We start from the raw sequence: 27,738 nt of genomic DNA, 5'->3' as shown, positions 1-27,738 counted from the left end.
ATCTTAAAGAAATAATAAACACAAATAAAAACTGGCCAGGGGGTGAAAAGAGAAAAGCTCCTAACCTATCTATCCATTTTCCTGTCATGGCAAACTGTGGCCTTCAGTGATAGGAGGGGGGTTCCATTAAGTGCCTTCTTGGCCATGATCTTGAGCAATGGATTTCCCCTCTCTGAGCTTCGACTTCCTCATCTCTAAATAGGGCTAGAGATGCCTACCTAAGGGGGGTGGCTGTCTGGATTCAGGGGCTCTGCTAATCCTTGGCTGTGTGATCTTGGACAAGTCATTTGGCCTCTCTGTGCCTCATCTTCTTCACCTGTAGAATGGGGATAATCGCGGCACCTACCCTATCAGGTTGGTGTACATTCGCAGAACTAATTTACAAGATTTGGCCTCGGGCCCACCCTGGGTAAGAACTCAGAAACCCCAGCCCTCGTTGGTGTTGTACAAAAGTGCTTGGCACGGGGCCAGCCGAAAGAAACAGTCAGCTCAGTTGACACTTTCTCCTTTCAGCCTTGATCCTATTTAATCCCAACTGCTATGCTCTGTGGGGAGCGTAATCATTCAGGGTTTATAGAGGAGGATATAGGTGCTCAGAAACATTGCTTGCCCCAGGTTACATGGAAAGGAAATGGCAAGATCAGAATTTGAACTCAGACCTGCCAGGCTCCAACTGCCTCCCCCACAGTGTTAACCACGTGCTACTCTGTTCTGAGCCTTTTACAGGGATTACTCCCTAATCCCCACAACAGCCTCACAAAGTAGGTTACCTGTGAGTCCCATTCTACAGTCCAGGAGCCTGAGGCCCAGAGAAGTTCATTCCTGGCTTGGGGTCACACAGCCAGCAGGCGGTGGAGCTGGGATGTGCCCCTGCCCTGCCTCTTCCTAAGCATGTGGCAGATCCAGAACTGGTGCCCAGCACCCTGAGGCCGGCCCAGTGTGGGGAGGAGGGTAGGGTTTGTCTGCCTCCTTCTACCCTGTTCCCTAGAAACCCCCCGGGGATGTTAGAGCAGGAGCTTGAGTTGTATTTGCTATTATTCAATCAACAGCTATTCGCCCAAGTGCCTTCTCTGTGTTCAGCCTGTGCTGGGGAGCACTGGGGACACAGTGGTGCCTAAGACGGTCCCCTCCTGGGACTTATATTCCAACGTGGGAAACAGACCTGTCCTCAAGACAGCGATGACCCAGAGTGGGCAGGGCTGAAACGTGGGGGAGCCCAGGCGGCTGCCAGGCCCCTGTGGGGGCGGAGAGGGCTTCCTGGAGGAGGGAACAGCTGCACTGGAGCTCAGAGAACGCGGGAGTAGAGGGCAGGTGGCCCTAGGCTCTGAGGGAAGGGGCGGGTCTGCGCGGCAGCCTGAGGCCGGGATCACGGACCAGCAGCGCCCTCTGCTGGAAGCATCCTGTAGGGAGCGGTCGAGGTACTGCAGGGGTTTGGAAAAGCTTGACGTTGAACCAAATTCTGATCTGAGATTCCTGTGCGCCCAGCTTTGGCCGATTTAAGTTTCCAAGACTTGATTCATTCAACTACTCAGTGAGCAAGCACTTTGCACCGGACTCTATTCAAGCGCTAGTGATGCAGTGCTGACCATCCAGAGCCCTGTCCATACATTAACTCTCAGTCTTCGCAGCCTTTATCCCCATTTCACAGATTCAGAGAATTGACACACACAGAGGTTAAGTTACTTGCCCAAGGCCTTCACTACCAGTAAATGCTGAAATCAACTTCGAACCCAGAGCCCAATTTCTAGTCCTTACAATTACCCCGCTAATATATTATGGAATGAAATATCGTATGACCAAGTTACATAAAATAATCTTAGGTCCTGAGAAGTTTTGTAAACATCAGGCAGGGGAGGGACACCTGTGTGACTCAGCTGGTTAAGTGTCTGCCTTTGGCTCAAATCGTGATCTCAGGGTCCTGGTATCGAGTCTGGCTCCCTGCTAAGTGGGGAGCCTGCTTCTCCCTCTCCCTCTGCCTGACGCTCCCCTGCTTGTGCTCTGTCTGTCAAATAACTAAATCCTTAAAAAAAAAAGATGAAGCAGGGGAATGGAGTAGTGTTTTGGTGAGACAGTGTCATTAGAAAGGGCAACTAATATTCAACAAAGGAGGAAAGACTATCCACTGGAAAAAAGACAGTCTCTTCAATAAATGGTGCTGGGAAAATTGGACATCCACGTGCAGAAGAATGAAACTGGACCATTCTCTTACACTATACACAAAGATAAACTCAAAATGGATGAAAGATCTAAATGTGAGACAAGATTCCATCAAAATCCTAGAGGAGAACACAGGCAACACCTTTTTGAACTTGGCCACAGTAACTTCTTGCAAGATACATTCACGAAGGCAAGAGAAACAAAAGCAAAAATGAACTATTGGGACTTCATCAAGATAAGAAGCTTTTGCACAGCAAAGGATACAGTCAACAAAACTAAAAGACAACCTACAGAATGGGAGAAGATATTTGCAAATGACGTATCAGATAAAGGGCTAGTATCCAAGATCTATAAAGAACTTATTAAACTCAACAGCAAAGAAACAAACAATCCAAAAATGAAATGGGCAAAAGACATGAACAGAAATCTCACAGAGGAAGACATAGACATGGCCAACACGCACATGAGAAAATGCTCCACATCATGTGCCATCAGGGAAATACAAATCAAAACCACAATGAGGGATCCCTGGGTGGCGCAGCGGTTTGGCGCCTGCCTTTGGCCCAGTGCGCGATCCTGGAGACCCGGGATCGAATCCCATATCAGGCTCCCGGTGCATGGAGCCTGCTTCTCCCTCTGCCTATGTCTCTGCCTCTCTCTCTCTCTGTGACTATCATAAATAAATAAAAAAAAAAGAAAGAAAAATTTATTTAAAAAAAAAACCACAATGAGATACCACCTCACACCAGTGAGAATGCGGAAAATTAGCAAGACAGGAAACAGCAAATGTTGGAGAAGATGTGGAGAAAGGGGAACCCTCTTGCACTGTTGGTGGGAATGTGAACTGGTGCAGCCACTCTGGAAAACTGTGTGGAGGTTCCTCAAAGAGTTAAAAATAGACCTGTCCTATGACCCAGCAATTGCACTGCTGGGGATTTACCCCAAAGATACAAATGCAGTGAAACGCCGGGACACCTGCACCCCGATGTTTCTAGCAGCAATGTCCACAACAGCTAAACTGTGGAAGGAGCCTCGGTGGCCATCGAAAGATGATGGATAAAGAAGATGTGGTTTATGTATACAATGGAATATTACTCAGCCATTGGAAACGACAAATACCCACCATTTGCTTCGACGTGGATGGAACTGGAGGGTATTATGCTGAGTGAAGTAAGTCAATCGGAGGACAAACATATGGTCTCATTCATTTGGGGAATATAAAAAATAGTGAAAGGTAATAAAGGGGAAAGGAGAAAAAATGAGTGGGAAATATCAGAGAGGGAGACAGAACATGAGAGACTCCTAACTCTGGGAAACGAACAAGGGGTAGTAGAAGGGGAGGTGGGCGGGGGGTGGGGGTGACTGGGTGACGGGCACTGAGGGTGGCACTTGATGGGATGAGCACTGGGTGTTATGCTATATGCTGGCAAATTGAACTCCAATAAAATTTTTTAAAAAAAGAAAGAAAGGGCAGTAGGGAAGGCCTCTCGGAGGAAGCGGCCTTTGTGAAGCTACCAGAGTAACGGATGGCGTCGGTGGGAATAGGGGGCCCAAGCAGCGGACACAGCCGAAGGCAAGGCCGGGCGGCGGGCGCTGCTAGAAAGCCCTCGGCCTGGGATCCCAAGTTTCCAAGGTTCGAGCTGCGCTGCATCCCGGCTTTGCAGCCTCAGGCGCGCTGGGCTCGCGCTCAGATTCGACGGCCCGACAGGCACGCGGTGGGCTTCGCGGGTCCGCTGCTGCGCTGGCGCTTCCCCCGCGGCGGGCGGGCTGGGCTCCGCGGGAGCCGGCGGGGGCGGGGCGGGCTCACCTGCGGGGGCGGGGCTTCCGCCCGCCCCGCCCCTCGGAGGAGCCGCCCGCGGCCCGAGACCCAGGGCGCAGCTGGGAGCCGCCGGGCGTGCGCGGTGTGCGGGACGCGGCCCGGCGCATCTCGGCGGAGCGGGTCCCGGAGCCGCCGGCGCTCAGGTGGGCCCCTCGAGTGCTGGGCGGGGGAGTCCCGGGGACCGCGAGGGTGGGGGCGGAGGGTGAGGGCTGGGCCCCGCGCACCCTGGGGCCCGCTGGCCTGGCGACGGGGACGGGCCTTGGGGCTCCTGGGCCCCCTGGGCCCTCCTGCCCCGCCCTGGGGCGCCCCCTCCCGGGTCCCGAGGCCCAGCTGGGGCCGCGCCCCCTCCCCGGTGCGCAGGTAAACAGGAGCGAAGACGGGGCGGGGCCTGGGGGGAGGGAGGGCGGGGGCCCTTGTGACGGGGGGGGGGGGGCCGGGGAAGCCGGGGTGCGCGGGCTGGGCCAGGCCGGCCGCGGTAAGGTGTGCGGTTTAGGGGGCTGGCCTGCAGGTGCGGGCGTGGAGATGGGGCGTACGAGAGGCGGTGTGCGAGGCTCAGGTGTGTGTGATGGTGTACGAAGCTCAGGTGTGTGCGCGACGGGCTCCGGCGGTGGGTGCGGGCGAGGGAGGGAGAGGGACGGTCCGTGTAACCGTGTGCGGGCGCCCAGGGACTGTGGGAACGACGTGGAGCTGTCTCAGATGCAACACGTGGGCGGACCTCTGTGCGTCTAATGATGGGGGTGGGGGCCGTGTGTATGGGAGGGAGTTGCTCTGTTTATAGGATTAGGTGCGTGACTCAGAGCTTGCGTGGCTGGGGCGGTCTTTCTGCCTGTTAAGGCCGGGGAGCCGCAGGGAGGTGGGCGATGTGGGACCCGCATGGACGGGGAGGGTGTGCCCGTGATTAACACTGTCAGCTGTGCCGTTGTACGTGTGTGAAAGGGAGTTGTTCACGGGACTGAGTGTGGGCAAAAATCATGGGAATAATGGAGCTGTCTGAATGACTCCATGAACGTGTGATGGTAACTTTGTGGGGCTTGTGTGTGACACGGAATATGGTGAGACATGTACACACATATACACGTATAGTGAGAGAGACTGGTGTCTGCACACACGTATACGTAGAGATTGATGGCAGGGGAGAGCCTACAGTGCAGAAAATCCGTGGATTATGTGCCTGCCTTCCTGTGTGTCTTGGTGTATGATGGTCGTGAGCAGGTAAGTAGGTACCCAAACCACTAGGCTGCTTACGGCACCCTGGTGGCTTGAGTGAGGCATATGCCCAAGAGGGTCTATGCAAACACCTCTGTGCGTCTCCACAACTGAATCTGAGTTCAGGAATTGTCTGTATGTCCATGTTTGAAGCTCTGTGTATCTGTGTGTATGCTGGTGCAGGTGCGTGAATCTCTGGCTGGGCCGGCAAGGTGTTGGGGGAAGTGGGGAAGGAGATGATAGGTCCACAGTGAATCCCAAGAGTGTGTGTGTATGTGTGTGTGTGTGTGTGCGCGCGCACACGTGCATCTGCGCGTGCATGCGCGCCTGGAGGAGGTGATGGGCATGTAATGGAGAGCTAGCTGCTTGCAGGACCTTATAAGTGTGGGAAAGGTGTGTCATGCGGGTAACTGCAAAGAGATAGCCTGAATGTGAGTGATTTGAGATTTGGTTATCTTTTCACTAGTGAGGGGGGACAGAGTTTCTGTGTGTGTTGGCTTTTTTTCCCAAGAGGAAAATACACCAGTGTGTGGGGTTGTATTTCCAAGAGGGGAGAGCATACATGTGTTGTTTCTGAAAGAGTATGTATGTGGGTGTGCGTGCGTGAGCCTGAGTAAGTGTGTTGCTTTTTTTTTTTTTTTTTAAGATTTTGTTTGAGAGAGAGAACGAGCCAGGGAAAGAGCAGAGGGAGAGGGAGAAGCCTATTGTGGGGCCCAATTCTGGAACCCCTGAGCTGAAGGCAGGCGCTTAACTAACTGAGCCACCCAGGCACCCCTGGATTAGGTTTTTTGAAAGGAAAATGTGGATGTATAGGACTGTATTTTTATTTTTTAGAGGAGAAAGAGAGTGTCCTGTATGTCTTGCATCAGAGAAAATGTATATTATGTTTTTAAGAAAGAAAGGTGTGCATGTTGAGCCGTCTTCTTGTAGAGGGGAGTGTGTGTGTGTACGAGCAGGTGTGTTTCTGAGAAAGTACGTATATTGCACTGTATTTGAAAGAAGAAAGAGCATGTAATTCAGTTTCTGAGAGGAGGAGAACGTGTGTGTCGCATTGTGTATTTAAGAAGGGAGGGTGTGCGTGTGTTGGGGTCTGTTTCTGGGAGGGGAGTGAGTGTGCTTGTGTGTGAATACAGAGGCTCCAGAGGCTCCAGCAGCTGTGTCATTGACTTTGTCACCTACATACAACCACATAAAGTGCCACACATGAGACCCCCACCCATTAGCATCTAGGCCTCAGACTCTGAGCTGTCACAGGGCTAGTGTGACATCCACGGGCCGTGCCTGTCACACGTGTGTCCCAACATGCCTTGGGCTGGAGGAGCCTGTCTGCAGTGGAGGGTGGAGTCCCTGTTCCCTTGGGATCCATCAGGCCCTGGGAGCTGACACACAGGCACCCCCCATCCCCCTAAATCTAGAGGGCTCCTCCGCTTCCAGTGCCCCAGCCCCTTGGCCCTCTCCTCCGGCCCCACCCCTCCAGCCCCAGTGGTCCGACTGGTTCCCAACAAAAACACCCTAAGAATGAGCTCACGGAGAGGCCGCCTCCACATGCCCCGCCCCACACACCCAGCAGAGGCGGGTGCCTCCAGTCCAGGTCACACGGGGAGTCCTGGGGCCAGGTATCTGGGGCCCTTGGGGTAGACAGGGCTGGCCAGGTGAGCTGAGGGCAGGTGAGAGGCCACGAGACCACTGGTTGCCCCCAGGTTTTGAGTGGCCCTCAGGGCAGGGCCCATGGCTGAGGACAGGCAAAGCTAGACTAGAATGTTTCCAGTTGCCAGCTGGCTGGGATGGGTGCGGGACAGTGAGGAGGGCGCGGAGACAGAGGGCTGGCCAAGCTGGCTGGACAGATAGTCGGGCAGGGTTCTACTGGCTGGAGTGGTGTAGAGGCTGATGGGCCCACTTGCCTGGCCCTGACCCCCCAATCCCTGCCACCCACCCCAGGAACAGCAATGTCCGTGCAGGTGGCAGCCCCTGGAAGTGTGGGGCTGGGCCCGGAGCGCCTGAGCCCCGAGGAGCTGGTGCGGCAGACGCGACAAGTGGTGCAGGGGTTGGAGGCCCTGCGAGCAGAGCACCATGGCCTGGCCAGGCACCTGGCGGAGGCGCTGGCAGGACAGGGCCTGGTGGCTGGCTTGGAACTGCTGGAAGAAAAGCAGCAGGTGGTGAGCCACGCGCTGGAGGCCATCGAGCTGGGACTGGGCGAGGCCCAGGTATGAGGGGGGCAGCTATCCAGCCATGGGGGGGAGGCTCAGAGCTGGGAGGAGGCCCGGGATGAAGGAGGCAAGTAGGTGGGGGGGGATGAGCCTGGAGCAGGGGAGGCCTAGGGGAGCCAGGCCTGGGAGGGAGGGGTTCTAGGCTGGAAATGGGATCCCTGGGTGGCATTAGGGGGTCCTTTTGTGTGACAGGAGTCCCTGAACCAATGGCATCCATCTATAGAACTGTAGATTCTAGGGAGATGTTGGGGTCACATGGGTAGGATATGAAGTGGCCCTACACGTGATTTGTGTGCCTGAATGAAATCAGAAGGGTCCCTGGGTGGGGTTTGGATGTGCCCCTGGGAGTTCCTGCACATCCTCAGAGTCACTTGGAAGGGCCAAGAGTTGGGGTGCTCTGGCATGACATGAGGCCCTGGGTTGGGCCAGGGACTGCCTGGTAGGCGAGGGACTAGGCCCCTGATCCCCGGCCCCCTGCAGGTGCTGCTGGCCCTGTCGGCGCACGTGGGGTCCCTGGAAGCGGAGAAGCAGCGGCTGCGAGCGCAGGCCCGGCGGCTGGCCCAGGAGAACTCGTGGCTGCGGGAGGAGCTGGAGGAGACGCAGCGGCGCCTCCGGGCCAGCGAGGAGGCCGTGGCCCAACTGGAAGAGGAGAAGAGCCACCTGGAGTTCCTGGGGCAGCTGCGCCAGTATGACCCCCCTGCCGAGAGCCAGGTGCTGCAGGGCTGGGCAAGCCAGGGGGCCCGAGGCACTGGGGGCCCCCATTCTCCTTAGATCCCCCACAGACCTGTACCACTCCATGGAGCCCCCAGTGCCCTAGACCCTCCAAAGAAGCCCTAGACCTTCAACAGGGTTCCACAACCCCCAGACTCAGTAAAATTTCCACAGAAGCCCTCCCAGCTTCCACAAAATCCCCAGATCTTCCCCAAGCCCTCAGAAACCCCCCTCAAACTCGGAGATCCAGGACCCTGGTCTCTAAAGCAAACTCCCAGCCCTCTTTGACTCCCCACTTTGCTGCCCTCTGCAGCGGCCTGAATCCCCTCCTCGACGAGACAGCCTGACCCCCCTGTTCTCCAGCGAGGAGGAAGAGAGGAAAGGTGGGTGTGGGGGAGCACGCAATTGTTGGGCCACTCGGCCACGGAGGATAAGAGGCTGAGGCTGGGGAGGGACGGAGACCCAAGGTGGATGTCAGGGCAGGGTGGCAGGAGCATGAGCAAGGGGCCGGGCCAGGGCGCATGACAGCCGAGGCTGGAAGCTGTGAAACCAGGCGTGCCACAGCCGCACCCGCCAGGCGGACCCCGCGTTCACATCCCATGAACCAATCTCCAAGGTCAGTGCGGGGCCCCGTCATCCCAGGGGCCAGTGGGCCAGTGAGGCAGCTATAGCCCTGGAGTATGTTCCCTATTTTGGGATGGGAAGGGTAGGAGGCTGGCAGTGACCTGATGTCCATCTGCCACTCACAGGCCCTGAGGCAGCGGGGGCGGCAGCGGCTCAGCAGGGTGGCTACGAGATCCCAGCCCGCCTTCGGACCCTGCACAACCTTGTGATCCAGTACGCAGGGCAGGGCCGCTACGAGGTTGCTGTGCCACTGTGCCGCCAGGCCTTAGAGGACCTGGAACGGAGCTCGGGCCACTGCCACCCCGATGTGGCCACCATGCTCAACATCCTGGCGCTGGTGTACCGGTGAGGGCTGCGGCCGGCCATGGACCCATTGCTGGGGGCAGGGGAGCTGGCGTCCCACTCTGCCAGCATGGGGCACCTGGATTGGTGGTAGCAGGGGGTGTCGACAGGGATCTGGAGAAGCCAGTGATCCAAGCAAGGAGTCAGACAACCATAGGCAAGAGACCTGTGGGGGCTGGAGGCTTGACAGCAAAGGGACGCTGTGCCAGACCTGGAAAGTGTGGGGAGACCCACAAGCGACCGTGGAAGGGTGCCTGCCACCCAGGCTTGGCCCGGCAGGTGCTGCCCCAGCATGGCTGACCCCCCTCCATCCCTGGGCCACATCACAGGGACCAGAACAAGTACAAAGAGGCCACAGACCTTCTCCATGATGCCCTGCAGATCCGGGAGCAGACGCTGGGCCCTGAGCACCCTGCGGTGAGTGGGGGCCCAGGAGTGAGGGCCATGGGGCGGAGCCTACCACCCCTGACCTGCCTCCCCGACCCTGCAGGTGGCCGCCACCCTCAACAACCTGGCTGTGCTCTACGGGAAGCGCGGGCGGTACCGGGAGGCGGAGCCCCTGTGCCAGCGTGCCCTGGAGATCCGAGAGAAGGTCCTGCCCAGCCCCCACGGGGTCCCTAGGCCACCGGCCCCTCCCACCTGATCCTGATGCACTCAATTCACTGGCTCCCGGGTTGTAACCCTGATCCTATGATGTCCTTCCCATCTGATACCGTGAGGCTGCAGTTTGAGCCTCAATGATCCAATCTCGCAACCCACTACCCTTGACCTTCTGTGAACTTCCCTGATCTTGACTCTGATCCTTTGTAGAAATCACCTCATATGCCCCCCAACCCAGTCCTAACCTTCTAATCCCATGTGACCAGCCTGATCTTGACCCGATTAATCCCCAGTTTGTGTCACTTCCACCCTCTAGCTCGTAACCTCATGTAACTCTCCCCACTGATCCTATGAACCTTAACTCATGACCCCTGTTATGGCTACGGGCATCCTGTGGCTCACCAACGCCCCCACCCCTAGGTCCTGGGCACCGACCACCCGGACGTGGCCAAGCAGCTCAACAACCTGGCCTTGCTGTGCCAGAACCAGGGCAAGTTCGAGGAGGTGGAGCAGCACTATGCCCGAGCCCTGAGCATTTATGAGGCCCTGGGAGGGCCCCATGACCCAAACGTGGCCAAGACCAAGAACAACCTGGTGAGGGCCCTGGGGCCGACTGCCAGGGGCTCCCCCGGAAAGGCACCAACTGGCTCAAGGGTGGGATACCCTGGAGCCCTCTGCTGAGCTCCCAGTGCAAGAGTCCCCGAAGACCTGGCCTCTTATCTGGGCCCCAACTGGTGAGCTTGCTCAGCACAGCTAGGACATAGAAAAATCAGGAAACACACAAGTTGGTGGGGCCAGATGACCGTCTCATATTTATTGAGCTCTGGACCCGCTTTCTTAATACTTTCCCTGTACTGTCCATTTCTTAAAGGACACTAGGAGGTAGATGCTCCTGTCACCCCATTTTGCAAATGAGGAAACTGAGGCACAACGGTGGTATCACTAGCCCAAGGTGGAGCAGGAACCAATCACCTGCCCTAGGTCATGAGGGGGGGGAAGGGAGAGGATATGCCTGGGGAGCTCCAGATCTGAGCCTCGATCACCCACCCTCCCCGCAGGCCTCGGCCTACCTAAAACAGAACAAGTACCAGCAAGCAGAAGAGCTGTACAAAGAGATCCTGAGCCGGGAGGACCTGCCTGCTCCTCTGGGTGAGCCCCCGGCCCCTCCCCCCCTCAGGTGACATTCTCAGTGTCTCCACTGCACTGTCCCCTTTCTGTTCCTAGGAGCCCCCAACGTGGGCACAACTGGTGATGCAGAACAGGTGAGGATGGAGGAGGGGCTTCGCTTTGGCTCCTGGGGTGGGGACCAGATGAGAAGGGGGGACTGACCGGTGTCCCTGGCGCCCTCCCCAGACCCTCCGTCGGAGCAGCTCCTTCTCCAAGATCCGTGAGTCCCTAAGGCGTGGAAGTGAGAAGCTGGTCTCCCGTCTCCGAGGCGAGGGGGTGGCAGGGGCAGCCGGGTGAGTGTTCAAGTGGGGCAGCAAAGAGCCCCAAGGGCTGCAGCTTCTGCAACCCACCCCGCTCCCTGTCCTATTCCAGAACCTTCCAGGGTTCCCATCTCCTCTGCCACACAGTCAAAGCCAGTGTCGGGGAAGTCCTCCCCAAAGTGTGAGGCAGACACTCAGACTCATCCTCCCACCCTCCCCTTACAGGATGAAGAGAGCCATGTCACTCAACATGCTGAACACAGATGGTCCAAAGGCTGCTGGGACCCAGGTGAGGGGGGACAGGGGCACCTGGGGCAAGGATGGAGTAGGAGGCCATGCTGGCAGGCCCAGAGGCAAGGGAGAGGTGGGTAGGGTCAGAATGGACAGGTTCTAGCTGGGATAGAGATGGGAGGGACAAGCCAGCAGTGAGGATGCTAGGGGGTAGGTCCTCGTGGCGACCGAAGCACAGCTGTATCCTGCCCCTTGCCGATCCCCTGCTGTGTCCACAGTTCCCCCATCAGCACCTGAGCGAGGCCGCACGGACCCTCAGCGCCAGCACCCAGGACCTGGGCCCCCGCTGAAGCTGACAGGACAGTGTGGCTGCTGCTTCTCAGAAAGGGGGAGAGGGGGCGGCCTTCTGTCTCTCCAAGTTGCCCCCACACCTACTGGGGGGCACCCTCTGTACGGGGCTTCCCTGCGATTAAAGGCTATAGACTTGGAAGCCAGGAATGTCTGCCTCAGCTTTCCTGTAAGGACCCGAGGCCACCTCCAAGCCGCTGGGACCCAGGGCCAGGTAAGACTCCGGAGTCACCACAAACACCTTTTATGGCCCTGTCCCCACCTGGAGCTACAGCTGCTGAGCAATCTGCTCTATCCTCCGCAGCGTCTCTTCTGATTCCAGCTGCTCCAGGCTAAGCAGGGACAGGCCCAGCTGGTCCTCCTGGAGGGGAGAGAGGGCCAGACGGCTGTAGGGATTACCCGCAGGCCCCACAGGGACACAGGGGTGCAAGCCCTGAGAGCCTTGACAGGAGGCGGCCTGCACAGAGGCATGGGCAGGACGCTGGAATCTAGAAACGCCCATCTAAGGGGGAACAGCCTATCCCTGTAAGCAGCCAACCAGTTTCCAAGTTGGAGGACTGGCTGTGCCCCAACCCCATGTCCCCAGACCTGGCATGTGGGCACACATACACACACCCCTCTGTTGAGGGCAGGCTAGGGTTGGAGTCTGAGGAAAAAGAAAGTCAAGGGGCCTTCCTGAAGGAGGAGCTGAGCCTGGGAAGTTGAAGGAAGTGAGCACAGGCCACGTCAGCTCACCCGGTGGAATGGCTGAGCCATCTGCCTCAGGAAGTACTTGGCAACCTGGACTCCCTCGTCAACAGTCAGGTTGAGGTTGGCATCAGTGAGGTGCTCCTGGATCCAGCGAGGCAGTTTCCCACGCTTGTCTGCCCGGGCAAACCGCTTTCAGCAAGAGGGCAAGGAAGAGAGAGAAACATCAGGACCCTGGGGGTGGGCGTGGCCCAGGAAGAGCCTGGCAGGCAGAGGCCCCTATGCACACACCTTATCAGCAAAGACCATGAGGCCATAGTCTGTCTTGCCCCGAATGGCACGACCCACACACTGGGCTGCGTGGCGCATGGCATCGAAGGTGAGGAAGTCATTTTCTCGGATCTGGAACTGGTCGCGTAGGTACTCTAGCCGTGCCTGCCCGGAGAAGAAGCCAGAGTGGTCCCCCTGCCTCCTCCACCCAAGTCCCAGGAGGGCCCAAGAGGCCCAAACATCCTTAGCAACTGCAGGTGCTGCTCACCTTAAGAATACGGCTCTGGGTGTAGACGTAGGGGACACCGAACATGATGACAGCACGCCCGTAGTGGTGCACTGGGGGAGCGAGCATAGGAAGGGGAGCAGGGTTACCAGTGTGGTGCACTGGAGGGGCCAACCCTGCAGGGCCCAGAAGGTTGTGCTGTTCGAGTGGGGAAAAGCATGGGCATGCTTCGAGGGCCCAGCTGGGTGCCCAGGGATGGAGAGGAGGGGAGGGGAGGTCCCTGTGTGCCCAGGCTGTGTGTGTGTGAAAGGGGGGGGGGGGCATGTGAACAAACAGCTAGAGCTCCAGGCAGGCACCTGGAAGGGGAGAGCCTGTCCACTCACCAAAGTCAATTCCCTCGGACACTTTGCCTCGGGCCACTGACAGCAGGATGGCTCCACGGCCATTCTCACAGGCCTGGGGAGGGGAGGCCGAGACAGGAGACACATGCTCAGAACTGCCTCCTTCGGGCCCTCTGCACACAGTCTCCTGGGGCACCCTCCCACACCCCCACCCACCTCCTGGTACTTCTCCAGGGCAACGCTGGTCTCAGCCCCATCTTGGGTCTCAATGAAGAGCAGCTTATTCCTCTGGATGTTTTCAAGAATGCCCTAGGGAAGGATAGACAGCAGGCAGGTCAGGCTGGGGGTTGGTACAGGCATCCTGGCTAAAGTCAACTCTGCCCCGATTCCCATACTACAGACCACTTGTCTTCCCAGGCCTTGGCGGGCCAGTAGAAACTCGGGGAGGTAGGGGGAAGGTGGTATAGGCTGAGGCTGGCCTCACTCCTTGCGGGAAGCTCTGCAATCCAGGCAAGAACCCACCCCTGCCCCCCATCTTTCAGATAAGTGGGGCAGGCAGAGCGCTCAAGATGGCCAACTGGGACACTCCGCCCCTCCAGCTGGTGGTTAGTGGAGGGGCTGATGGAGGCCAGGCCACGGCTGCCCAGAGATTTCAGTGACCCCACACTAGCCATGCGACATTGATCAAGGACAGACGCTGGGACAGAAGGTGCAGAAACACATCCCCACAGCGATGGGTCACCTGTACCATTCAGGGGGGCGAGTGCTTTCTAGTGATTAGCCAAGTTCTCTCCTCTCACCCTTAACAAGCACCTGCTTTCACCCACCCAAGAGCTGGGCCGTGGTGCCCTAGAAGCAGACATGTCACGGCAGGCCCCTCCACACTCCCATCCTTGCAGCCACCCAGGGCCTGGCTGTGGTGAGCCCCATTTCCAGAACGCTCTATGACCTCACCCCTGCACTGTCCCACAGGGGCTCTTAAGTTTTTAACCGGGATGTGGGAGGAAGGGGGGACCAGGGTATGATGCTGTTTATTCTTTGAACTGTTCAGATGTTTTAGATCCACGTTACCACTTAAAACACAAGACAGACAAAGCCAACACACAGAGGAACAGAGCCAAGAACCGAGGAGAGTGGGGCCTTCCTGGAGAGTGGGTGGCTGGGCTTACCTGCTCATACCAGGAAGCCACGGTGCTCTCCATGTACTGGTAGCTGGTGAAGAAGGCCACGATGCCATCAGGGACAACAGCAGACATCTCCAGCAGGAGGTTCCCATAGTTCCGGATCACCGCTAGGGGTGGGGAGGTAGGGGTCAGAGTGTGCCTGGGTCCTGCTCCCTACTCCCTTGTCAGAGCTTTCCTAACTAATGCCCTGTCTTGAACTTGGAGTTCCTAGAAATCCCACAGAGGCCACCTGTAGGGCTGTTCACATACTTTCCACTTCTCTTTCTGGCCCGAGAGAACTGTACCCCCCCACCCCTGAAGTTAGGTGTGGCCATGTGACTTGCCCTAGCCAATGAAATGCATGAAGTGGCTATGTGTCACTTCCGGGTAAACCCTCGTGAAGCCCAGCAGCATTACCAGGATCTTTGCCGTCACAATTTAGGGGACGTGGTAAGGGTTCCTGGAGTGAGAAGCCATGGGGCAGGCCCCCACAGTCCACAATGTCACATACTGTGAGCAAAAAGTAACCTCTGTGTCAAGCCACTGTGATTTGGGGATGTTTGTTGCTGCAGCATGACTTAGCCCACTGATACACCTCCCCTCTCAGGAGCCACACAAACCACCATGAGCAGCATACCAATATCTTCCCGGGTCTCAAATTTGGAGCTAATGGCCACCTGGTCATTGCCACGACCAATGATCTGCAGAGAGCAACAGACGTCACAATAAGCAAACGATAAGCAAACAGCACCATTCTGATGCCTGCCGGTGCCGGGCTGAGCTTTTTATAGACACAATGTCATTGAGTGAACCCTCAGCTCCCCTGTTATCTGCACTGCACGGATGGATGACCTCAGGCCCAGATGTGAGCTGCCTGCCTGCCCAAGGTCACGTGGCAAATCAAGGGCAGAGCCGACACAACCCAAGTCTGTCTGTGTTGCTAACCAGCAAATATGTGTTACTGGCCTCAGCCTCCCAGCCAGGCAGTTCCAGAAGAAAGGGTCCCACCACAACCTCACCAACCGCCAGCCACAGGTGCACCTCCCCTTCCCCCCCAGCAACTCCACAAAACCATGATGCAGAATGTGGCCATCACCAGTCCACAACCCCTGAAGGGCAATTCCAAAACCCAAGGAACTCCAGATATTTACGTTTGGTGCAAACTCCTATAATGGCAAAATCTGCCCTGACCTGAGTCTATTTAGAGTCCTGACTTACCTCCCTTAGTTTGACGTTTCAAAACATGTTCCTGCTGAAATAAAACTTTCACTGGAGGGAGCTACTCAGACCCCACTGGGGATGTCACACACTGTACAGCATGTGGTTTGTCTTTAAAATCTGGAAAATTCTCAATTCTAAAATACATCTGGCCCAAGGGATTCAGATAAGGAATTGAGGGCTCATGTTACGATGCCTGTTTTACAAAGGAGCCTGAGGCAGAGAAGGGTCATCATCAAGGTCATGACCAGATGATGAACCAGGCAAAGCCCACATTAACCAAGATGCTGACTGAGGGCTGACCGGTGCCAGGCCCTGGGCCACATAAGCATCTTGTATCCACTATCTCACTATCGCCTCAACCGCCCTGGGAGGTCAGGGAGGATGCATCCCCATGTTACAGGTTAGAAACTGAGGCTTGGGGAGTCAGACCCACAGGAAACAGTAGCATCAAGCCCAGATCTGTCTGAATTAGAGTCTATGCCCTCAGGCTAATACTCTCCTGCCTGAGCAGCCTGAGAAGGAACAGGGGGAGGAGAGCTGGCCCATCTCCCCTGGCCCAGCATCCACCCTCTCCCACGCACCATGGGGCAGAGGCAGACCCGGGCCAGCGTCATGGTGAAGGTTGCCATGGTGACGGGGTGGAAGTCCAGAATCTTGGGGTATATGTCCAGTGGGGACAGCGTCTATAGCAGGGACAGCAGGAGAAATCTTAGCAGGACCGGGCAGAAACCAGGATCCCCATAGTAGAGGACTGGGAGTTTAGGGCAGATAAGGGTCCTCACCCCAGATGTGATGATGACAGACTGGAAACGCTCAAACACGGGTTTGATGGCCAGTGAAGCATCCATGCAGCTATAGGAAGCAGAGGAGGGTGGTGAGGACCATGCTTGGGCCCCCGTGGTCTGTTCACAGTCTCACACTGCGGTTGGGTCTCACCTGAAGTGCAGGATGGGGTTGGCAATGGTGGGGGTCCTGTCATCAAAGGGCTCGATGATGATGGTGAAACCTACAACCGGGTGAGATTCCAGGTCACCGGTCATAGCCAAGCCCACCTGGCTATTACCTCCTCCCCCCATTAGTGATTGGGGCCAACCACCAGTTGCTCAAGCTTAAAACCCAGTCTTTGGGAGTCCAAAGTACACCTCAACCTGCCCGCTTCTCCCAGGGCTGACATCCACTCAGGGAGCATCATGAGCAGAGAGCACTAAAGGTTTACTCCTCAGTCACTCTCAAGGCTGCAAGAACCCACACCACCACTCAAGCCAAAGCCTGGAGCCTTCCATGATCATGGTATCTAAGCCATGGGTCAAGCTCTGCCTCCAAAGCCTATCTGCAATCTGACCACTGTCCCCACTCCCTCCCACTATCACCTCTAGCCTGGACCATTGCAGTCACCTCATTGGGCATCCAGCTCTTGCCCCTGCTCCCCTCCCAGAAGCAGAGGGACCCTGTGAAATTCTGATTCAGGTCACATCCCTGCCCTGTTCAGAAGCCCTACACAGCTCCCCATACTCCTTCCGGAGTCCAAAATTATCTGCGAGACCCAGCCACGCTGACCCATTTCCTCCTAGCTCACAGGCCTCCTAAGTTTCAAAAACCACCAGGCTCACTCCACCCCAGGGCCTTTGTACTTGCTGGCCTCACAGCCTGAAAAGCTTCCCAAGGCAGCTGGTTCCATTTGGTCATTTAGAACTCAGCTCAAATGTCAGCACCTCAGGGCTTCCCTGGCCATCCTAGCCACTGCAGGCATGCTCCAACATGGCAACATTTTTCTTGTGAAAAAGTATCCCTTTCTGGAATTATCTTTCTTATTTGAGTCTTTGTTACTTGTCTTCTCCTCTACAGTATAACTGCCAGGAGATCAGGAATGGGGTCCCTCTTGGTTCCTGCCACTTCCTCAGTGCTGGGCAGGGCCCATTTGTTGAAAAAAAAAAAAAAAAATAGGTGAGGATGCCTGGGTGGCTCAGTGGTTGAGCATCTGCCTTCAGCTCAGGTCTTGATCCTGGGGTCTCAGGATCCAGTCCCACACTGGGCTCCTTACAGGGAGCCTGCTTCTCTTTCTGCCTGTGTCCCTGCCGCTCTGTGTCTCTCACGAATAAATAAAAATAAAATCTTTCTTAAAAATAGGCAAATGAATGAATTCACATATTCAATTTTACTTAATTAAAAAAAAAAAAAAGTTGGGATGCTTGAGTGGCTCAGTGACTGAACGTCGGCCCTTGGCTCAGGGTGTGATCATGGAGTTCCGGGATCGAGTCCCACATCGGGCTCCTCGCAGGGAGCCTGCTTCTCCCTCTGCCTGTGTCTCTGCCTCTCTCTGTCTCTCATGAATAAATAAAATCTTTAAAAAAAAAAAATTCTCGGGATCCCTGGGTGGCGCAGCGGTTTGGCGCCTGCCTTTGGCCCAGGGCGCGATCCTGGAGACCCGGGATCGAGTCCCACGTCGGGCTCCTGGTGCATGGAGCCTGCTTCTCTCCCTCTGCCTGTGTCTCTGCCTCTCTCTCTCTCTCTCTCTCTCTCTCTCTGTGACTGTAATAAAATAAATAAAAAATTTAAAAAAAAAAAAAAATTCTCTATGCCTGGCCCTGTACTGGGGACAAGTGGGAACCATGACATCTCTGGCCCTGTCCTCTCAGGGCTCATAGTCCTGTCCCCAGAGAGTGACCACTCAGAGTAGACAGAGCTGGAACAGGAGAGCCAAGAGGAAGAGACACACCCTGGGGGGTCAGGGAGGACCTCCTGGAGAAGGGAACATCTTTAACGAGCCAAGAACTGAAGGATGAGTAGGAGGTAGTTGGGGGCTAAGGAATATCAGGACAGACATTCCAGGCAGAAGAATGTGAGGTGTTGGTGGACAGGGAAGTGGGCAGAAGAGGAGAAAGCCAGCCCCAGAAGGAAGATGGGGAAGGACAGGGGTATGGACACGGAAGGAAGCTTCTAGTGGGACTTGCTGCTGATGGATGCTGGTTTGGGGGACAGCCTCTCTATCCTCTAGGCTGGGTACAGGGTATCAGGAAGCCTGACCTGGTTTCCAGGATAGAGTAGTAATCCCCGGGGATCAGACTGAGCCCTCGGCCAGATTAATGCTAAGGAAGGGGAGGTAGTGCTGACCAGTAAAGTCTCTGGTCCCCTCTCCCTGGCACCTGAGTGCTATACTCAGCTCCCCTTCCTGCCATGCCTTCCTGCCCCCCAATCCCAGGTACCAGGTCCCACATCTCTCTCCAGCCCCTCTCATCCTCCCATCCTGCCTCAGGTCCCTGCCTCTACTCTTCCCTTGCTTGGAACCTTCCATGGCTTCCCACTTCCCAGAAGTAGAAGGGCCAACTCCTTACCACCATACCCTACAGTGTAAGTGACCCCACAAAGCTTGTCTGGCCTCGTCCCCCATCCTACTCCATTCTGCAGCCAGAGGGAGCCTCTGAAAATATACATCTGAGCATAAGGCTTCACTAGCTCAAGGACTATCTGTGGAACCTCACTATACTCGAAACAAAACCCAAACTCCTGAGCCCAGCCCTACGAGGTCCTGAAGGTCCCAGTCCCAACCCCCTGGACTCTGCTGGGATCCTGATTCCAGCTGCCAGGGGGCCTGGCAGAGGCAGGAGATGAGCTTACCCTTGGCATAGGTGCTGACGAGGGTGGCGAAGTTAGCGAGGAGGGTGAGGGGAGAGAAGTCCGCAAGATCGGCAATCTCCAGGGTGTGCAAGAGGGAGCGGAGGCGTTCGGCACAGAATCTGGGGCGGAAGCCATGTGGGGTCAGGTCAGTCCCTCTCTACCCACTGTCAGCGCGCGGCCAAACACACCTCCCCAGGTGACTGGGAGCTCCGTGAGAAGAGACTGGAGCCGTTTCAGTCACCAGTGTCTCCTCACCGTACAGCTACACGTCCTACAGAGCCACGGCCAGATGATGGTGCATACAGAGCAGTGACCATACACTGAGTCACATGGAAACATGTCCCACGTGGTCACACAATCTCACGCAGGCTCTTGGTTCAAAGAGGAGACCCACAGCTACACCCAGAATCCCAGTCACAACCCGAATCCTGCATGGCCACACATATACTCATGCCCAGGACCCCTCCCACTGCGTCAGTCACACTCGGCCACCCTAGTGACACATACATTCAGAGACCCACACATTCACAGGGTACAATCCCACACACCCTCATGGACACACACACACAAGGTCACCCAGTCACAAACACCGACAGGCTTGAGGCTGTCACCCTTCAAGGAGGGCAGGTCCTAGAACAGGAGCGCCTGGTTTCAGAGCCAGGCAGACGGTCAGAGTTTTAGAACCAGACTCCGAACATCACTGCTTCAAGTCCATCTTCTCTGTGCCCACATCCTGGCTCGATCAGGCACCTCCTGGGGGCTCCCCCAACCCCACCGTACCACTCGAGGTCGTCCTAATCTGGGGACAGGTCTGTCTACCCAGTGGGCTCTGAGCCCCAGGAGAGCAGAGTCCAACATGGTCTTGGTCACAGAGCAGAGGCCCCAGCACAGAGCAGGTGCTCAGGGAACATGACTAAGATCCCATCCTTGCCCTCGCGAGTCTCATGAAGAGGGACAGATGAAGCCACCCTGAGGGCCGTCCCACCCCAAGATGCAGGGCAGCCAGGGGCTTCGGAGAGCCCTAGAGGCCTGGCTTCAGACAACTACCCCACGAGGTGCCATGTCACCCTGGGTGATGGCTTCCCGTCTCTGGGCCACACTGTCCTCACCCACAGCCAGGGACGCTGCACAGAGATTCCACAAGCTACGGAACGTCTAGCACTTGGCTCATCATCGGTGCCCAAGATATGAGGGAGTTACTTCTATCACTGCTTTCTCATTTAACCACCACAGAAACCAGAGAGGAAAGGTGGTAACGCCCTATCCATTCAACAGAGGAGGAAGCTGAGGTTCAGAGGAGACCCAGGACTTCTCCCAAACAGCAGAGGAGGAACAGGACAGAAGGCCGAACCCCACTGCCAGGTCCATGCTCTGCCTTTTCTGTGCTGGGGAGACCAACCCACCCCCCGCCTGCCTGCTGGGGTGTTCCTGCCCGCAGGCTTCTGGGGGACATGAGAAGCACTGGTAGGAGGAGACAGGGGTCCAGGGGATCCATAGCATTTCTCAGCCCTCAGCTCCCACCCTGCTGGGTCTTGTCAAGAGCCCCACTCCGGGCCGCCCCCTCCCCTGCCATTGTAATACCTGAGCTCTTACAGGACCCCTGGGGGACCCTCTGTTAGTAGTCCGAGGGGCCCCCGTTGGTCAGTAGTCCCTCCACCAAGCGCTCCTCAGGTAAGCTCTCTGAGGAAGCCACGGGATCCTTCCACATCCCACACTGGCAACCTGGTGGCCCGGGGCACAGAGGGCCTGGGGTCTGCTCTACCCCGCACGGGGACCCAACACCCCCAGCTGCTATGGGGTCACACCTGAGGGGCTTGCGCTGGATGCACACACGCTGGGCCAGGCCGCTGAGGAAGGCAGGGGGGCTCTCCTGCACCACGTGCTGTACCCGCAGCCGCCACTTGACGTATTCCAGCAGCCGCCGTAGGAAGCCCAGGAAGTGTTCAGCCGTGCGGATGGAGCCAGGGACCGCCTCTGTGGGAAGAGGGGATCAGCCACCATGGGGTGGAGGGGGGAGCGGGACAGGGAGCGGGTGGCAGGAGGAAGCAGCAGCTTACCCTGTAGTACCTCGTCAGGAAGCACAGGGTTGGCCAGGTGGGCATCGGTCTCCCGGGCAGCACTGGCCTCCCGCAGCCCCTCTACCAGGCGTCGGTACTCCTCCCGCAGACGCTGCTCATCTGTCTCCTTGATCCTGTGGTGGGGGAGGGGCGAGTTGGGTGTGGGAAGAGTGGGGGATATTTGGGGGCAGAGGTGGTCACTAGAACAGGGCTGGTCCCCGGGGGTAAGTCAGGAAGAACACAGGGCCCCAGGAGAGGCGTGGGGCCAGGGGGCAGGGGCAGGCACCAGGTCATGCAGCCCCGCTGAGCCCACCTGAGCACCGTCTTCTGTAAGGTCTCCAGGTTGCCCTGGCAGCGGTCAAGGGTCCGGCGAGTGATGTTGACACTCATCGAGTCGATGCAGACATTGTCTGGAGCAGAGAGGGGAGAAGGCCAAGCTCAGTCAGGCAGCTGGAGCAGCGGAGCAGCAGCCCGAGGAGCCAGCATCATCTTGTGGCCTGCCTTCCTGCCTCACCAATGTTGTGGGCCTCATCGAAGACCACGACAGCCTTCCGGGCCAGCTCCTTAGACACCAGCTCTGCAATCTTGGGGTCCAAGAGGTAGTGGTAGCTGTAAACCACCACATTGGCGTGCAGGATCTAGGGGGCCGAGGAGGGCAGGGTTAGCCCAGCCTACCTGACAGCACCCTGCCCTGCCGCCTGCTGCCTGCACCCCACCACGTCACCCCCTGGTGGGCCCAGAGAGGCAAGGCGAGACAGACACGGGCAAGGCAGAGATATAAGCTAATGGACAGAGACAGAGGGACACACAGGCAGGCAGGCAGGAAGGCAGGCGGTAACCCACATGCCTGCCCCTCTGCCCGGCCCCCACCAGCCTCCTCACCGAGTAACGGGCAAGGAAGTACGGGCACCAGCCCTGGCGCTGCCCCAGGGCCTTCAGGTCATCCAGGTTGTAGATCCCAGCAGGGAGGGGCACCTGGCGCCCATGGACATCAAATTCCTGGGGACGAGAGGGTACCTGGGGGTCAGGGAGGTAGGCCGTTGCCACCGTCTTGCCCTTCCCTCCCTGAACCCAGTCGGCAGGCACCTCGTAGAAGCGGCAGTGGGGCAGGCTGGAGTCCTGCTGGTACTGCGCCCGCACGTATGAGGCCGTGAGGCTGTGGCATTTCCCGTCGACATCTTTCCCAAAGCGCAAGGGCATCACCTGGGGGTGACCAGGATTGGGGGGTCATAAGAACCATTCCTTGAACCTGGGTTTCTATACCTGCCAGCTAAATGGAAGAGGGGGGCTGTCCTGTTCCGTCTGGGATAAGAATCAGGAATTTTGGGGGAAACTGAAACCTCAATTTGTTTCATTATTAATTTTTTTTTTTTTTTTAATTTATGATAGTCACAGAGAGAGAGAGAGAGAGGCAGAGACATAGGCAGAGGGAGAAGCAGGCTCCATGCACCGGGAGCCCGACGTGGGATTCGATCCCGGGTCTCCAGGATCGCGCCCTGGGCCAAAGGCAGGCGCCAAACCGCTGCGCCACCCAGGGATCCCCTTGTTTCATTATTAAACAGTTAAGACACTTGGGAACTTAGACCCCGGGAGTGTAAGAGCAGTGCAACTGTTGGACTCTTACACTGATCTTGGAGTTGAGTTCGAGCCCCATGTTGGGTGTAGAAATTACTAAAAAATAAACTCTTAAGGCAGCCTGGGTGGCTTAGCAGTTTAACACCGCCTTCAGCCCAGCGCAGGATCCTGGAGACCTGGGATCGAGTCCCACGTCAGGCTCCCTGCATGGAGCCTGCTTCTTCCTGTGCCTGTGTCTCTGCCTCTCTCGTTCTCTCATGAATAATTAAATAATAAAATTCAAAAATTAAAAAATAAAATAAAATCTTAAAAAAATAATACAGAAAACAAATTGGTGGTTGTCAGAGGTCAGGGGGTAAGGGTGAAGGGGATCAAAAAGTACAAACTTCCAGTTATAAAATAATTAAGTCCTAGGGATGTAATGCAACAAACAGCATGGGAGCTATAGTTCATAATACCACAATGCACATTTGTAAGTTCCTAAGGGAGATCTTAAAAGTTCTCCTTATAAGAAAAACAATTTTTGTAACTATGTTAAGTGACAGATATTAACTAGACTTACCGTGATCATTTTGCAATATATACAAATACTGAATCATTACATTATACACCTGAAACTAACATTATATGTCAATTTTACCGGATTAAAAAAAAATCAAGCCTTAAAGAATGTTTAGCATGTAGATTAAGGATAACTGCTTCATCCTTCTAAATGCTAAAACACCCAGAACCTTGGCAAATCTAAGAATCAGAGGAGGTTCTATGGAATGGTTTGAGAGCCCCTGCCCTGCCCTGCCCACTCTGAGGTTATATGGGTGACACTCTCACAGCCCAGGACTGTCCTTTCTCACAACAAAACCTTTGCCTTCACCAAGGGGCAGGCTCTGAGGCTGCTGACCCTCCCTCTCCCTTCCCTTTTCATCACCTGCCAAGGCCTGTGCTACTATAATTATCACCCATCACATCCACCGTTTCTCATATTCTTACAATTCATGTTATAGAATATATCTTCCGTGAGTTACCACAGTTTTGTAACATAATTTAATACCAATATTCTATGTGTCATGTTATTATATATATTATCACGATAATTTCTAATGTTTTACTATTTTGTACATGCTTAGGGCTATACGTGCATTTTCTCACCCTATCTTTTTACTTATCGAGATATAAATGGATATAAAACACTGTATTAGTTGCAGATGTACAACATAATGATTCGGTACTCGTAAATATTGCAAAATGACCACCACAGTTAAGTCTAGTTAGTATCCATCACCACAGAGTTACAATTTTTTTCCTCTTTTTTTCTTTTTTGAAGTAAGCTCTACACCCAACACAAGGCTTGAACTCATGATCTGGAGATGAAGCATCACATGCTCTACCAAATGAACCTGCCAGGCACCCCACAATTTCTTATGATGAGAACTCTTTTTACTTTTTATTTTTAGAGAGAGAGACGAAGACAGAGACAGAGAGCACAAGTAGGAGGGAGGGCAGAGGAAGAGAGGGAATCCTGAAGCAGACTCCCTGCTGAGCAGAGCCCAACGTGGGTCTCAATCCCAAGACCCCCGAGATCATGACTCGAGCTGAAATCAAGAGTGATCCCCGGGTCCTGGGATCAAGTCCTATATTGGATTTCCTGCATGGAGCCTGCTTCTCCCTCTGCCTATGTTTCTGCCTCTCTCTCTCTCTGTGTCTCTTATGAATAAATAAATAAAATCTTAAAAAAAAAAGTCAGATGATTAACTTACTGAGCCATACAGGCATCTGCGTATGATGAGAATTTTTAAGACCTACTTTTTTAGTGACTTTCAGATATACAATAGAGTATTAACTATAGTCACCATGCTGTACAATACATCCCATACCAATTTGTTTTATAACTGGAAGTTTGTACATTTTGACCCCCTTTGCCCATCTCACCCACCCTCTCTCCTCTTGTCCAGTCTTATCAACTGTATAAAGCAGGTAATTATCCCCATTTTACAGAAAGGAAGACTGAAGCTCCACTATAAAAATCACCTATCTAGGGATCCCTGGGTGGCGCAGCGGTTTAGCGCCTGCCTTTGGCCCAGGGCGCGATCCTGGAGACCCAGGATCGAATCCCACCGTCGGGCTCCCGGTGCATGGAGCCTGCTTCTCCCTCTGCCTATGTCTCTGCCTCTCTTTCTCTCTCTCTCTGTGACTATCATAAGTAAATAAAAATTTTTAAAAAAATCATCTAAGAATACACAATTATTAAGTTTCAAAGCCAAATAAGCTGGAGTGCAAGACTCCAGGAACTGCCTTTTTAACTTCTCTAAGGCTGGGGAAAAGGTGTGTTTGTTGGGGCCACCTCATCAGGAGTCAGAATTTGACGTGTGAGAAGTCTGTGACTGTCTGTCTGAGAGATCTGGTCTTGGGGATTTAGGACTCTGGTTGGATGGAGGCTTAGGGCAAGGGGAGAAATGGGCACGTACCTCAGGATGAATACACAGGTTCTTCCGGGAGCTCAGAGCAAGCCCCAAAAATGGCAGCTTCTCACCCTCCTGCTTCTCATAGAAGTTGAGCAACTTTCGTAGTTCTTCGATGACCTGTTCCAGTCAAGGATGGAGGGGGACTCCAGCATAAGACCCTGTCCAGCCTGGTCCTTCCCCAGCTTTCCCAACACCCCCTGAAAGCTATGAGGGCAGCCACCGGGGGTCCAGCAAGTCCTGTGGGAGTGGCGGAGCCCCAGGATGGCCCTGGCTCACCTTCTCAATCTCAGGCACAGTTCTTGAGCAGTAGATGAGTTTAGTCACTTCCAGTGGATATGCCTGCCAGTGACAATGAGCTCAGCCCCTGTTGGGGCCCCTTCCCTCTGCTTCCCTCCCTGGGCCCAGGGGGCACTTACCCTCTGGTATGCCATGATCAGTGCCAACAGGGACACTGTCTTCCCAGTGCCTGAGGGCATCTCCAGAACTCCATGACCCTAAGTGTTGAGAGAGACAGATCTTCAGGGATACAAACTCTGGGGACCACTCCCAGAATGCCACCACCTTGAAATATAGAGACAACAGCAGGTAAAAAGCTAGGCCCCAGGGGCAATGGGTTTGAACCCCACTTTTGCCACCTCATTGTTGAGTAGTCTTAGGCAAGTGCCTTCACCTATCTAGCCTCACCTCACCTCTAAAATGGGCTGAGGGATTCCTAGCTGGCTCAGTCGGAAGAGCATGCGACTCTTGATCTCAGGATTTCAAGTTCGAGCCCCATGTCAGATGTAGAGATTGCTTTAAAAACAAACTTTAGGGGCACCTGGGTTGCTAAATCAGTTAAGCATCTGACTTTAGCTCAGGTCATGATCCCAGGGTCCTGGGATACAGCCCCTCATCAAGCTCCCTGCTCAGTGGGGAGCCTGCTTCTCCCTCTCCCTCTGCCCTCCCCCGTGCTTGTGTGTGTGCTCTCTCCTCTCTCTCTCTCTCAAATAATTAAAATATTAAAAAAAAAAAAAAAAAAAAAAACTTTAGGGCAGCCCTGGTGGCTCAGTGGTTTAGCGCCACCTTCAGCCCAGGGCATGACACTGGAGACCCAGGATCCAGTCCCACATCAGGTTCCCTGCATGGAGCCTGCTTCTCCCTCTGCCTGTGCCTCTCTCTCAGAGATCTCTGTCTCTCATGATTAAATAAATAAAATCTTTTTTTTTTTAAGTTAAAACTAAAAAAATAAATAAAACTGGGCTCATAAGTACTTCTTCAGATCATGACTAAGGACTAATGAGAAACTGAGGGTTGAATATTTGACAAAATAACTGATTTGTAGCAATCCATTTTTTTTCTTTAACTTAGCAAATACTTCCACAGCACTTACTCTGTGCCTGGCACCACTTCTAAGAGTCTTCCATCCAGCTTTCTTAACCTAGGCTCTACCTTTGGGGGCCAGATAAGACCCGGTTGTGGGGGGCTGAACTGTGCACTGCAGGATGTTTAGCAGTGTCCATGGTCTCTAACTACAGGATGCCACTAGCATTCCACTTCAATAATATGACAACCAAGGCACGGCCTCTGCGGAGGGGGGGGGGGGTGTCAAAATCATCCCGGGTTAAGTTACTGAAATTAACCCACATAACCTTCACCGTAACCTCCGAGAGTAGGCAATCATACTAAGCCCGTTTTACAGAGGTGAAAACTGTGAAACAGGGAGACGAAGGGCTTCACCCAAGGGCACACAGCTGTGGGTCGAGGATTCCAACCCAGACAGCCGGCTCCCAGGCGGCGCAGCCTTTGATAAACGCCAGGTGCTGCTATCACGAACTATCCTTTTAGGTAACCCGAGGTCTGGGAGCGCCGGCTTCCCAAGGACCGCACGTGCCCAAGACCGAGACGCCGGCTGCCAGCTGGGCAGCGGCGGGCCGCGCCCCCCACCTTGGCGTCCAGCGTGCGCTTGAGCTCCAGCATGTAGGAGAACTGCTCCGGGTAGATGTAGTCGTAAGGGAAGTAGACCAGCAGCCCGTCCACGTTGAGCCTGGCGGCGGGGGCGGCCGGGTCAGTGCCCCGTCCCGCAGCCCCTCCGCAGCCGCCACGCGCCCCTGCCGTGGGGCCCGGAGGGGTCACCTGCGGGCGCCGGCCCCCCCCACCACCACCCGGGCGTCCCCCAGTTCCCTAGGAGCCTCGGGTCCCTCCGGCATCACCTCGCTGACCGTCCCCGTTACCGCCCCGCGGGTCCCCGCGGCGATCCCCACCCCACTCCCCCAGCACCCCCTCGCCCCGCCGGGACCCCGGCAGCGCCGCCTGGGCCTCCCCAACTTCTTAGCCTGCCCCCCCCGACCCCCACCAGCCGGCTCGCGAGGGGCGAACCCCAGACCCCCCTCACTTCATGGCGCCGGCCGCTGCGAGAAGCGGCGTCGACCCGCCTCCCTCATAAATATTCAGAAAGCAGGACCCGTGGGGCGTC

The 27,738-nt window shown here is 55.6% G+C and overlaps 2 protein-coding genes across 4 annotated transcripts; one reads left to right on the top strand and one right to left on the bottom strand.

Moving 5' to 3' along the window:
• Nucleotides 1–4,004: 4,004 nt before the first annotated feature.
• Nucleotides 4,005–11,814, top strand: KLC3 (kinesin light chain 3). The gene is made up of 13 exons (XM_041746319.1): nucleotides 4,005–4,119; nucleotides 7,121–7,386; nucleotides 7,870–8,100; nucleotides 8,414–8,483; nucleotides 8,850–9,069; nucleotides 9,396–9,483; nucleotides 9,557–9,658; nucleotides 10,087–10,260; nucleotides 10,725–10,815; nucleotides 10,891–10,928; nucleotides 11,020–11,126; nucleotides 11,319–11,382; nucleotides 11,603–11,814. Exons 2-13 carry the CDS (start codon nucleotides 7,129–7,131, stop codon nucleotides 11,672–11,674), a joined length of 1,515 nt encoding a protein of 504 aa, XP_041602253.1. The 5' UTR covers nucleotides 4,005–4,119; nucleotides 7,121–7,128; the 3' UTR covers nucleotides 11,675–11,814.
• On the bottom strand, nucleotides 10,452–27,692 carry ERCC2 (ERCC excision repair 2, TFIIH core complex helicase subunit). Of its 3 annotated transcripts, XM_041746283.1 has the most exons (24): nucleotides 27,658–27,692; nucleotides 27,210–27,309; nucleotides 25,703–25,780; nucleotides 25,563–25,625; nucleotides 25,290–25,403; nucleotides 22,339–22,455; nucleotides 22,135–22,251; nucleotides 21,767–21,890; nucleotides 21,566–21,662; nucleotides 21,253–21,386; nucleotides 21,001–21,169; nucleotides 19,196–19,314; nucleotides 16,517–16,586; nucleotides 16,363–16,432; nucleotides 16,162–16,263; nucleotides 14,997–15,060; nucleotides 14,366–14,487; nucleotides 13,413–13,505; nucleotides 13,239–13,311; nucleotides 12,898–12,968; nucleotides 12,651–12,794; nucleotides 12,408–12,551; nucleotides 11,935–12,033; nucleotides 10,452–11,061 (listed from the first exon to the last, which is right to left on the bottom strand). In XM_041746283.1, exons 1-23 carry the CDS (start codon nucleotides 27,660–27,662, stop codon nucleotides 11,941–11,943), a joined length of 2,283 nt encoding a protein of 760 aa, XP_041602217.1. In that variant the 5' UTR covers nucleotides 27,663–27,692; the 3' UTR covers nucleotides 10,452–11,061; nucleotides 11,935–11,940. The 3 variants fall into 3 exon arrangements, with proteins under 3 accessions (XP_041602217.1, XP_041602215.1, XP_041602218.1); XM_041746281.1 differs by having other exon boundaries at nucleotides 10,452–12,033; XM_041746284.1 differs by lacking the exon at nucleotides 27,658–27,692 and adding an exon at nucleotides 27,619–27,637 and having other exon boundaries at nucleotides 10,452–12,033.
• Nucleotides 27,693–27,738: the final 46 nt, after the last annotated feature.

This window comes from Vulpes lagopus, chromosome 2, assembly GCF_018345385.1.
Source record: "Vulpes lagopus strain Blue_001 chromosome 2, ASM1834538v1, whole genome shotgun sequence".
NCBI classification, from domain to species: domain Eukaryota; kingdom Metazoa; phylum Chordata; class Mammalia; order Carnivora; family Canidae; genus Vulpes; species Vulpes lagopus.
This window is presented reverse-complemented; position numbering and strand designations above follow the sequence as displayed.

Bases quoted from the DNA above. Each gene is read 5' to 3' on its own strand.
- KLC3 (XM_041746319.1), top strand. From the start codon at position 7,129: ATGTCCGTGCAGGTGGCAGCCCCTGGAAGTGTGGGGCTGGGCCCGGAG. The intron at 9,070-9,395 runs GTGAGGGCTGCG...GCCACATCACAG, and splicing joins ATCCTGGCGCTGGTGTACCG to GGACCAGAACAAGTACAAAG. The intron at 9,659-10,086 runs GTCCTGCCCAGC...CCCCACCCCTAG, and splicing joins CCCTGGAGATCCGAGAGAAG to GTCCTGGGCACCGACCACCC.
- ERCC2 (XM_041746281.1), bottom strand. The intron at 16,587-19,195 runs GTAAGCTCATCT...ACCCGGTTGTAG, and splicing joins CGTCAGCACCTATGCCAAGG to GTTTCACCATCATCATCGAG. The intron at 12,795-12,897 runs GTGAGCAGCACC...TTCTCCGGGCAG, and splicing joins CCCAGAGCCGTATTCTTAAG to GCACGGCTAGAGTACCTACG.